Consider the following 12491-nt stretch of genomic DNA (forward strand, 5'->3'; position numbering starts at 1 on the left):
TGACAAACAGACCTGAGAGGGTTGACATTTGTTTCAAGCTGTGCAAAACAATTGTGCCGATTTCGATTTATTTATTTTTACCAGTGCATGAACTGACTCGAAATAACTCGAAGGTTTACTCCAGCATCTAGCAGTCTTCAGTGTAGTGCATCCACTTCCCTGATACACCGGAGAACTGTAAAGTAGCATTGGGCGTCATGATCAGATAAACAAAAAAGATTTTCATTTTCACTCCAACAAATATCTGTTATCGGTCTCCTTGATTACCAATAATCGGTATCGTCCCTGTAAAAAAACGGTCAATCCCGACTGACACAATACTCCGGCCCTGCTTATTCCTGTGATGCTGGTACTGACCCGTTTAGACACTGGAACGGGTCACCCTCTTGCACCGTTAATACCTGACCCTTTTTTCTCTAAACGCCTACTCATTCACCGCAGCTCAAGTTGCCCTTTAGCAAGGCAGTGTTTAAGCCCCTGTGGAGCTGCTCAGGGTGAATAAATGGTTTACCTCGGGCGTTGATATTGCATGTACTCAATTCATTTGAAACCAAGCCCTGGGAACAAGTGAAAAGGCTTAGTCAGCGATCGGGGGTACATAAAAGTTGAACTGACTGGATTGAGGAAATGTCAAAAGATGTTCCATTTGATGCCAAAAAACACACAAACAAGCTGTTAAAGCTGCTTTCTTTTCTGGGTCACGTTGATGGATGCTTTGTCCCACAGAGGTCCCACTGAGTGTCCCAGTTAGTTGGTCCATTGAGCAGCTGCCGAGATATTTTCACTTCCAGACACAGTCGACGCATACCCACAAAGCACGTGTACATTTTGGCAAATGTAGGATGGTAGGGAGTCAGAAAAACTCATAAATAAATTCACTTTTTTACATCAAAACACGGCGTCTCTGCTAACCTTACAAAGCATATTTTGTAGACAAAAGCATGTACAAGCAGGACATGAACGACCTGTAATTGCGTCCCTGTTGGTGTGAGGCAGTGTTCGCTGTCTTGTCTCCTCCGTGTCGTGCATTTAAAAGCTTCTCACCGAGCCTGCAGGCCAGCTCATCCAGGGAACAATTTCACGAGAGCGATGGGGGGGAGGAAGCATGCAAAATCCCCCCTCCCCCAGTTGAATGCAAGTTTTAGGCAGAAAGGGAGAGAAGACGGTTTACCTGCCCACCTCGTGCCTTGTTAATCAGAACAAATCGTCCCTTGTCAACCCCAGAAGTTAGCGTCGCACTGGTTCCCTCAACAGAACTCCAATGGGATTTTTCCTTGTATTTTTTGCAGGAAATTCTATATTCTATCTGTATAGTCTATTTGCTGTCTAATTTGCTTTAATATGTAAACAGTTTTACTCTACTTACATTTTTTCTCTGAGCACCTGACTTTTGACAACTTGCATTATATATATGTAGTTATTTCTAATGATTTAATTCCAAGTGAACTGTTTCCGTGCACTGCTGTCATACCCTGCCTCCATGAAACATCTTTGTCAGAATAAGTGTTGGCAGTATAATGCACTCTAATATCAATCACTGGAGCCTCAGTCTGCTGGAGCTGCCCCCTTCAGTCTTCCTCCTCTTCATTTTTTAGTATTTTGTGCCTATTTGCTTAAAGGTAATATTAACACTTAAAAATGTTATGATGATCTATGATCTTTGCAAAAGCAATGTCAGCGAGAGACCAGCAACTATGACATATTATGATGCCAGACCTTAACGGTTGTTTTTAAAATGCTTCATAATGTGTTGTGATTTTTGTTTAAACAGTGTAATTAATATTTACGAGTGCTTTTGCTATAATTATACACGGACATGAGCAGATTATTACACATTATGTGTATGTTTACGATGCATTACAGACACGAGGGCCATAGAAAGTGTTTTCCTGATTGATTCGGATGCCACACAGCAGCAGCAGCATACACCCAGAAAACATCCTTTGAAACAAGACTGCAGTGACTGCACGCCTCTAATGATGCAACGTGTGTGTGTGCTCAGTAAGCATATCTGGCAGTGCATCGATGCATCCATAGTGAATTGCCATATCCAACCTAAACAGAAAATCTTTATTGGCTGTTTAACAATAATCTTTAGGGTATAAACTGCTTTTATTTACCAATTATCGCCTGAAGGTTCTATGAAATCCTTACAAAACACAGCAGCCTGAATAATTGGAAAACAAACATGCTCGTAGAATGCAATGGGATGTTGATAATACATTATTTGATGCATGGTGCATGTTACAAGGGATCTCGTACAGCCGCTGGAACAAAAACATAACTGTAAAACAACAAAGAAACGCACACCACAACCATCTGGACACGCCAACAACTAAACTCAAATAATAACAAATCCCGACAAGACGAGAAACGTTTCCACTTTGTGAGCTGATGAGATGTTGGTGTATGATCTCCGCGACCAAAGTGAGCCTTTACACTAAAAAATGTTTCAACATCAACCATAAAAGATTACAGAAACCATTTCCTGCAATCGTATTAATATAATCCCATTGCATGTAATCCTTTCCAAACCTGCACAGGCTCTATGTGACAAGCAATATGAGATTATAATATTAATCTCAGTGTTGAATTTGGTGATAAGGGACGGCACTTCTTCTTTGCTGGTGGAGAGTACAACAGTGTACAACATGTCTTTCTGCTCAATGAAAACATCACAGTTTTTAGTTCTTTTCATGCTTTAACTACAAGTGTAAGGGGTCCAATGCTTCAATATGGGTTGAAATGGCATATATAGCTCTTTTATACTCAAAAATACATGGTGCTCAAGGCAAAGTTTCCAACGGGTTGTTGTTAAAGTCAAGTAGATACACGTCTATTGGCTGCATCGCAGCTTTGAGAAATCATCAAAGAAATAACTACCCTCCACAAGTCCAAGCTCAGTCTAGAGTTAAAATAAATCAGTTTTAGTAAGAGTCAATCATCTGAATGCCCAGAGCTTGTGTTTTGGTCCTCATACAGGTTTTCTGGCGTTAGGCGCGGCAGGACAACTTGTCGGCTTGGAGTCTGGAGAGGCTCTTGTTTCGGAGCTCCGGAGGACTCGTGCACTTCAGGGCGTCCCGGGGCGACAAGGTGGCCTTGGTCTGCCCCATCCACTGCACCAAGGAGACGATGTTACAGTCACACTGCCAGGCGTTATCGTGGAGGGAGAGCTTCTTCAGGTCTGATGGGGGTCAGAAAAAGAAAATCATCAAGATTAAATCATCAGCAAACAATGTAATCATTAAGTCACCCCTTTGTTTGCAGTGAAAGTGGGTCTGTGGAAAAGGCAGGCTGGTGGTAGTCGTACCAGGCATATGGGCGAACATGTTTCCGTCCACTGTCTTCAGGCGGTTTCCACTGACAGCCAGCTGAGCAAGCTTGGCCATGTTCCTGAACACATCAGGTGGCAGGTGCTCCAGCTCGTTGTTCCTCAGGTAGAGTTCCTATGTCAATATTCAGCACATTTAGTGTACACAATGCACTGTAAGAAACGTATGTCTCAGTGAACATATTAACAACTATCTGCAAGTGGAAATAAAAATGTTTAATGGTAAGGTCACCTGATTGTTCAAATTTACAGACATTAGATAAAAATACATTCTTACATTTCCAGTAACCATATGGACCAGATGTGATTATTTATGTTACCTGCAAGTTGCCCAGGCCGTCCAGAGTTGAGGAGCTCAGCGTGGACAGAAGGTTGTTGTCTAGAACCAGCATCTCCAGAGATCGCAGCGGTCTGAATGCTCCAGCGGGAACGTTCTTCAGACTGGATTTGGAAAGTCAGAATTCCTTGATGAACATCAATACACTGCACAACTAATGTAAATGTCTATTGAGCAATATGAAAACATAATCCACTCTCATAATGTGATGAAGGCAAACTCCTGTCTGCTGTTAAGTTGTGTCTTGTTTTGTCTCCTCAGTGTAAAAAACACAGCGAAGACAAAACTCTATGAAACTGTCTGCTACAGTCATAGACCTGCTATAACTTCTCTTTATCTGCAACAATGCTACTGTAGTTACTTGTTGTCACTTAGCAGAGTTTTTCCCTTAACCTAGCTGAGTGTTTTTTTGTGCCTCAAGCTAACCAAACCTTAACAACAGTGTTGTCACATCATGTAACAGATTTATTTTTCAACAGGGATTTGTAACGGTTCTTGACGACAAAGAACAAATCATTTCATCCTGCTGACAGGTGCATCCGATTTACTCTTCTATGTGTGGTTCTATAGGGAAGTTACACAGAATGTAAATTATCCTTTATTTGGAAGACTTTTTGGTCTGAACAAACTCTATCCCTAGACAGAACATCGATATTGAATGTATGCCTAATAAAGATGTTTTAACGTTGAATGACTGAATTTTTATTTATTTAAGAAATGTTAATGTTTGGCAACTGCAGTATAGTTAAGGTTAGGTACAACAACGTATTAGGACCACATGTGAAGAGAAAAAGAACTACGGAGCCGGCGAGGGGGGTAATATTCTGAGAAAAATTGCAGCATAACAAAAGAAAACTAAGATTGGCAAATTAGCAAGAAAATAAAATTGAATATTCTTTAAGATTATAAAGTCATACATTAGCGAGGAAATAAAATTGGAAAAATAGTCATTTTTTTGGAACCACATTTCTTCACTTTGCAATGTTGGATCAACCTCACCACACCACAGACCACACTGTTAAACACTGCGGTAATGTGAGCCACCAAGTGCAAAATATATCAATATTTTAATTATGTTCATAAAAGAACACAGAATAAACATGAAAGAAAACAAGTGTATGTATCTTTTAGGACATTCACCTCGCTCAGAGGCTGTACGTTAGTGAGGACATCTGTAATGGCAATCCTTAGGATTTATCTGATGACCCACTGGCAAAATAAAACGTACAATAGGTCCAACATGAGAATGAAATACAATGCATACCGATGTCTGCATTATATTCATAAAAGAACAAAGAGAGACCATAAAAGAAGACATGTATACGTATCTTTCAGGAACTTTGCCTCAATGTTTTAATTGGTTATCGCAAATTTGGGAGGTTTTTGTCATAAATTGACGGCTTTACTCTCCGAATAATTTTCTTGGAATACTACCCCCCTGCTCCGGCTCTGTAATGATTTAGATTTTAGGTAACGTTATCGCCAATAAAATATGTTTAAGGATTTAAGCAGCAATTAAAACACTTGGGGTTATGGAAAGGTGTTGATCTTGGTAATATCAACACCAATTGTTGGTAGTGGACATAACTCCACACCTGCCTTGGCAAATAAAAGGTGCATGCCATGTTGTAGCATGTATGCAGATAAAACATAAATGTATGGATAGTGGGGTGGTCTTAACATTCCAGTATCCCAGGCTTAGGAGTCTGATTCTCAATGCAAAAACCCGCGCTAGAAAATCAATCCACATATGGCATTGCCAAGTGCAATAGGTTTGGCATTAAGAGGTATCTAGAAGAATCCACTGAAGGACATGTGTGATGACCTGTTATTGTCTAGGTTGAGGAACATGAGCTGTCTGAGTCCAATGAAGGCCTTCGGAGAGATCCTCTGGATGCGATTCAGGGAAAGGTCCAGAACTTTGAGGGCGATCAGAGGCTTAAAGGCATTAGACGGGAGCGTTGTCAGCCCGTTAAGCGGAAGGTCTAACTCTGACAAGTTCCTCATTCCAGCAAACATCTGAGGTTTGATGATGCCAATCTGGTTATGTCCCAGCATTAGGAAGCGAAGGTTCAGGAGATCCTAGAGACATGGAAGGAAGGCATAACAGGTTATTTTCTGGTCAGATCGTTATATCGGGATTGCTGTGCATGTAAATGATTCCTCTCCAAAAAGTCTTTACCTGGAATCCCCTCGGTGGAAGGTTGGTGATGTGGTTGCCGTAGAGATTGAGGAGCATCAGTTGCTTTGCGCCGGAGAAGGCCTGGGGGTGGATCGACTTGATAGCATTTCGTTCCAGGTTGATGCTCTCAATCTTTGGGATTGACCTCAGAGCGTTAGCCTTCAGGTCTGTGATACCATTCTCACCTTTAACAAAGCAGTAGGGAAGTTGGATACCGATGCAGTCATGCCGCACAATGCGTGTACGAGCAGTAAATGTCCGATACGTTATTAAGTGTGGAGCATCACAACAATCTTAGGGTTTGATTTGATTAACCACAAGGTATTTACCTAGTTTGAGGATCCAGGCATCAGGGGGCAGTTTGGAGGGAAAGGTGCGAAGCCCCCTCTTATGACAATTGACCTCTGACTTTTCTGGACCGGATTTCCTGGAGCATTTACAGACATCGGGACAGCCCTCCGCAGCCTGCACCATCCATAGCATCACAAGCATCAACCACGCCAGGTGCTGCATCTCCCCTGGAGTGTAGAGAATGTAGAGAGAAGGAGACAGAGAGAGAGAGGTAGCCTTGGGACAGCCTTGACATTGAGAAAGCAGTTGTAATTATAGAGGGCGTTCTATCATTATGTAACCAGGTGATAAAAGCGAACCGGACCCACCAGGTGGTTTGTTACACAGAACCATCTGAGAAGCCGTCATGGAAACTGTTGGGAATAGGGCAGGCGCTTTCAAAAATATATGTGGCAGGTGATTGGATAAACCATCTGTCAATGAAACTTTCAAATCGTTACCATGGAGAAAAGCTTTTAGTATTGTACATCGCTGTTGTATGAAGAAGTACTCTCCAGTCCTGATAGAATTAATTATATTGCAGCATCTACGCTAACCTCTTCAGGAGCTGCCATAGTTCTTTACAAGGAACAGTCACCTCTCCTCCGTGTCGCGTCACACACACTTAAGCCGCGCCCTCTAGCTTACAGTAATTCCTCACATGACGCTGGTTGGTTCGTGCTATGGCTCGCCGGACACAAGCGTATCACTTGAAGCCTGACTAGATGGATTTTTCTCAGATATGTGATCCCGCGTTTCTATCGCGATCTTGTGACACCGTGAGAATCAAGCTAGTTTGACCGTCTCTCAGAGCGGCGAGCTTGCTCAGAGGTCAAGGGGCCGCTGGAATATACAAGGGGGTACAATATAAAACGCTGTTTTGCTGGGAACGATGACTGTTGCAGACGGCTTGCCGATGCTTGTGGAGTGAAAACATTCCATGTGGGCCACTGGAGCTCGTTATGATGATTTCTGATTTTCTGGTGCATTAATTTGCCCTATCAGTGTATTAAGCAGCATGGACACATTTTGTTTCCTGTGTAAGATGAAGTAGCTGCTAAGTTTGCTTGATTAGTACTTTGTAGTGATTTTAGAGGGCAGTGCTATGAATGGCCATCGAGGGGCCACTGCCGAATTTGTGCCATATTTGTGTCATATTTGTGCTGGAATAATACAAGGTTTATTTATTTTTTAACAATACCTGTGTATTTTTGTATCCATTTCCTTCAGTGGAAGCCAATCTTTTATTCACTTTTGTTTTTCTTTCAAGAGGAGAGAATGTTCCTCCTAACTCATAGTGAAAGAGCCCATGGAAAATATACAAACATGTCAGTGTAATTCTTCTCTAATCACGTAAAAACCTTCGACTCTAATATAAATAGATCATAGACGTGTGCATAAATGTTTGTTGGGACGTAACTCATACAGCTACAATATGGTCACACACAATGTGTGTCTGTTTACGACTTCCGCAGTTTAAAAGTTATCCATTGCAATAACTCTTATGCAGTGCAGTATTTAAATAATCTCTGAATAAAAACGGGGTAAGTTATGGTCTCCATAAATAATTGGAACTTACAAGTCCAACTAAAACGACAGATGTGTAAACAGTATTTAAAAAAGGTAGTGTTTCTTAAATGATACAGAGAGATGTGGACATTTATCTGCAGCTCATCCCGTTTTAAAGCCCACTGTGTTCAGAGACAGTCCTTTCAAATATCAAGAGGAAAGCAGAGCAACAAAAAACCAACGGGCCACACACTGCAGTGTCACTTTAAAACAGGGGTGTCAAACTCAAGGCTCAATTAAACTCAATTAAAAGGATTTAAGTTATAACAGAAAGAAGCTTTGAACAAAGTTATTATAATAACTTGTGTTTGATGTTTGTGTTTGATATTTTCTTTAATAGTTTGATCTTTGATAGAGTAATGTGGGTTTCTTAACCCTAAATTAAAAGGATTTAAGTTATAATAACAGAAATGTGCTTAAATATATTTTTACATTTATATAACTGCATGTACAATATCTTAACACTCGAATAAACAATAATCAAATGCAGAGACAGTTATTTACCAATATGTTAGGAGTAGTTACATTTACACAGTCTTACATTTACAACCGGCCCTTTGAGGGCAACCATGATGCTGATGTGGCCCGGAGTGAAAATGAGTTTGACACCCCTGCTTTAAAACAAAGCACAGAGCGGCTTTTCATCAGTAGAAACATACAAACCTGATGGTTGTTTCCACTAACTGAACTGCCTGAGGTGCATTCAATTCCTCCCACTCGAGTTGAAAGGTGATCCAAGATGAAGAAAAAAAATCCCAAGACAGGACGAAGCTCATTTCAAAGCTTTTTTCCACCTGCTGGGTTCCACTTACCTTAACAACAACACTTGATTCTCCAGATGTCTGTCCACTTTGTGCTCACCTCACAAGCATGCAAGTTAAATGGCTCCTTTACACTCCCTCAGTCAGAGAGAAGAAGCCCTGTGGCCGTCTGTGTCTCCACGAGCTTTAAAACGCAATTTCATAGATGCAAAAATGATACTTTATCACATCACAAAGAGCACTGCAAAAATACTCAGCTCTTCCTGTGTTTTGAAACAGGGAGGTGTGCAGCATATGAAGCACTCTCTTTCTCTCCTGACATAAAAGCAGCTATGAAACACTTGCCGGTACAGCAGTGTGGGAACACAGAGCAAGACAGTGAAAGCTTGGTGTGAAACTCCCGGAGCCACGACTTCTGCAATGTCACAGAGCCCAGAGAAATGTGGCATCCACAGATTATGGCATCAATCCATGTTATGCCGCCAGGTCTACTGACTGTGTGTGTGTGTGTGTGTGTGTAGGTGTGTGTGTGAAACAGACCTTCTGTTTACTGCCAGCACTACAGCACAGAAGAACGGGTTTCTGCTCTCATGTCTTGCTCACAAGTCCTGACGTGGATTTGAAGGTGTGAGGACGCGATGGCTACTGTCGGTGTCTGCAGACGAAGGTAGAAAGTCTCTTTGACCTCATCTGGATGTGACTTTAACAGGTGAGTGACTTTAACAGGTATCTTTAGACTCTCTGATGAAGGAGCTCTGCTGACATTTGTTACACAATAAACTTGTAGATGAGAGCAGTGATCACTTCTTTCAGCACTGACATTTACTCTTTGTACCTGAATTAATTCACTCATATTCTGTCATATGTAACTTAATGGCCAAAGTCTTTTCAGCCTTTGAGTCTTTTCATGTTCCGTTGAATCAGATTTGATCATCACCAGGAAACTAGTTTGATTGTAATCTGCGCTGACTCACTGCTGAAATATGTGCACATGTCAGTCTACTGTTTATTCTGACTGATCAAAACTACACACAAGAACAGCTGTTTGTTGTCTTTACCTGGAGACACATTTAGGAAAATTCATGCATGGCCTACCTGAAAACATGCAGACTGCACAGTGGGCTTAGTAGTGACAGGACCCCTCTGGTAGAAGGCGTAGCCTGTGTTTATAGAACTAGGGTTACAATATTGTAACCTTCGTTCTGACTCACACAGGCTCCGCCCTCTATTGGACTGAATTAACACTCGCTGTAGTGAAGCCGGCACCAGAAAGTGACATAATTACGGCCTGGCGTCATGTGTGAAGGGTCTTTAAGTGATCACGTGACTTGGTCGTGCACCTCTGAAATTATTCATGAATATTTCACTGATTAAAACACTATTTCCATGTCTGAGGATTTTACAAAGAAGGTCAATTCATCTTTAGAAGCTTTTGAAACAGGAAGTGTTAAACATGTGAATAAATATTTATCAGCTAAATCAAATAGTTGACAGGATATTCAACCTTTGTTTCTTTATTATACATTTAATAGTTATTTCTTGACAGGGTTTGTATAAAAGTGATGAAGTAGTTTATGAATATGAGATATGAGTTTACAGATAATTACAATCCTTCTTCAGTAGAGGAACCGTCTAATTACTGGATCCACATGGTAAGAGCTTCACCAGAACACAGATCTCTCTCATCGCCTGCTTTTACCTGTTTGCTCATTCTAATGATGGTTTATTCCATATATTCACAATCAGCTGCTGTGTTCTGTGTTTCCTTTAATCCTGATCACAACCATATTCAAGTTGTTTGTTTTCCTCTGGTGTTTTTAACATTGCAGATTGATATTTTACAAAGAGCCTCTTGACACAGCGAGGCAGTGTTCTCCAGTGATGAGCGTGTTGGTTTGGTTCTGTCTGGTGTGTTTGTAGTAAAAACAGGAGGTAGAGATACAGAGAGGAGAGAGCGCTGCAACACTTTTATACTTCAGAATCAGAATCAGAACCGTTTATTGCCATTGTATGTTGAACATACAAGGAATTTGACATGACGGGAGGTGCGTGACATTTAACAACAATCAACAGTGCAAAGTAGAAACAAATTAAATTTACAGAAAATATAAGATAAAGTAAAATATTAAATAAAGTAGAGTGCACAAACGAACAGATAACAGGACTATAAACCAGTGAGATGTAAGTGTAGTGTAAAAGTGTCGAGTGTAATAGAAGGGATGTGCGGGGGAGTGACCGGTGGGAAATTGTCCTGGGGATGACAGAGTCAGTGGGGGTCCAGCTGACCAACTTACACGGAAACGTTTACTCGATTATGGTCCATAAATATGGTCAACACACGTCGATCACTCGCTTCCATGTGTTGTTGTCGTGGGGGCTGATGAATGTAACGTTAGCTCCATTGGGGTATTCCTTCATGAGATACGGCATCAGGGGATAAGCTGGCTCACCAAGCAGAGAAAACAGGGACGTCATCTTCGCCCTCTATCAATTCTTTAGGGCATTTGCTCCATCTTTTAGGGTACAACATCATGCAATAGCTCCGACTTGCTAGCTTGTAAGCTAATTTTAACATTACCGCCAATAGGGAAATGCTAACCGCGATTAGCATTAGCGAATATAATATATCTTCGTACATATTTTCATAAAGAAATACTTGCAGACTGAGGTCTCTCAAGGCTACCAAACGGAAAAAGTAAAACGAATCAGCGTCGATCACTCGTCTCTCACTCGTCTCCTCTGTGTTGTCTGTTTGTAGCTGTAGCTCTGAATAGCATTTATTGCTAACTGTAGCTTCAGACAGCCGCAAAACTGGACTAGTGTGGATATAGCCTTATGCCGTGTTCACACCGGTCGCGTTGATTTTTTGACGCGCGTCGAGATTACATACAAAGTCTATGCACAGACGCGATGAGACTGGGGCGCCGCGATTTTGCGATGGCGCGGCGCGTTGGACGCGTTATTGCAGTGCGGTGGACGCGTTGGACGCCGCAAAATCGCCAACGCGCGAGTTGAAATTTTTCAACTTCAGCGACATAATCGCGTGACGCTGTGGCGCGATGGCCTATCAGCGTTGAGTTGCTCCCCCTGTCATCACTGGCTTTCTGCCGTTGTTGAATCAGGAAATAAATCCTGTCTGGATCTCGGTCAGGCTGGAGTCGGTCCACCGGGGGGCGGTCTTGGAGGTGCAGAAGCCCGGGTCGTGGGCGCTGTGGTCCTCTTCTCCCACCAAAATAAATCAATAATATATATTATTTAGGAAACAGCTAGGCACACCTAAGGCTGCTGGGAACTGTACTTACTTATTTCATATTCTTTACTCTTTTATTACTTATTCATACTGTAAATGAATGAAGGATCATCTCATCTTATCTTATCCTACTGGGTCTTTTCCCACCACGACAGGACTCAAATTCAACAAAAAGCTGACTGTTTGTGTAACCTCTGTGGAGATGTCTCCTGGCTAAATGAATCTCTCGGGGCTGGTCAGGCTTGTGGTAACAGCAGATTTATTCCACATCTGCATTTATGACAAAGAACAACATGGAAGAATGGGTCATCTTGCGGACAACTGCGCATGCTCTGTCTAGAAAGACGGCATCAAGTTAGTATTAGCTAACGTTCGCTGTATTGGCAACATTTTTACTGGCAATAAAACACATAAAAAACGTATAGTTAACTTAATAAAAACATGGCGAATATTATCTAAGACAAATAATATTCAACAAAATAAAGCCAGCTCAACTCTTCTGTACTTTTAAAGTTAGTTATCACGGACCCGTTACCGTTCAGTAAATCCTCCGTTGCGTTCAGGATTACCCATAGTCCTTTGCGTCTACTATTCAGTGCAGGTACAAATCTACAACAGCAGGTGGCGTACTTTTCCCATTTAGCGGGATTTAACCTGAACCTCTTCAACTATGTTACATACACCCCCCTTAAATTCTGCTAAATTGGGGCACATTGAATGACAAAAAAAAA

The 12491-nt window shown here is 41.6% G+C and overlaps 1 protein-coding gene across 2 annotated transcripts; it reads right to left on the reverse strand.

Annotated features, from left to right (window-relative positions):
* Positions 1-2102: 2102 nt before the first annotated feature.
* LOC306793725 (uncharacterized protein) lies at positions 2103-8790 on the reverse strand. 2 transcript variants are annotated; one of them, XM_079291460.1, is made up of 8 exons: positions 8562-8790; positions 6510-6554; positions 6180-6368; positions 5851-6035; positions 5494-5750; positions 3652-3772; positions 3311-3446; positions 2103-3184 (listed from the first exon to the last, which is right to left on the reverse strand). In XM_079291460.1, exons 2-8 carry the CDS (start codon positions 6547-6549, stop codon positions 2994-2996), a joined length of 1119 nt encoding a protein of 372 aa, XP_079147586.1. In that variant the 5' UTR covers positions 6550-6554; positions 8562-8790; the 3' UTR covers positions 2103-2993. The 2 variants fall into 2 exon arrangements, with proteins under 2 accessions (XP_079147586.1, XP_079147587.1); XM_079291461.1 differs by lacking the exon at positions 6510-6554.
* Between the last annotated feature and the right edge of the window lie 3701 nt (positions 8791-12491).

The sequence above is a fragment of the Melanostigma gelatinosum genome (genome assembly GCF_949748355.1).
Source record: "Melanostigma gelatinosum genome assembly, chromosome: 19".
In the NCBI taxonomy this organism is placed as follows: domain Eukaryota; kingdom Metazoa; phylum Chordata; class Actinopteri; order Perciformes; family Zoarcidae; genus Melanostigma; species Melanostigma gelatinosum.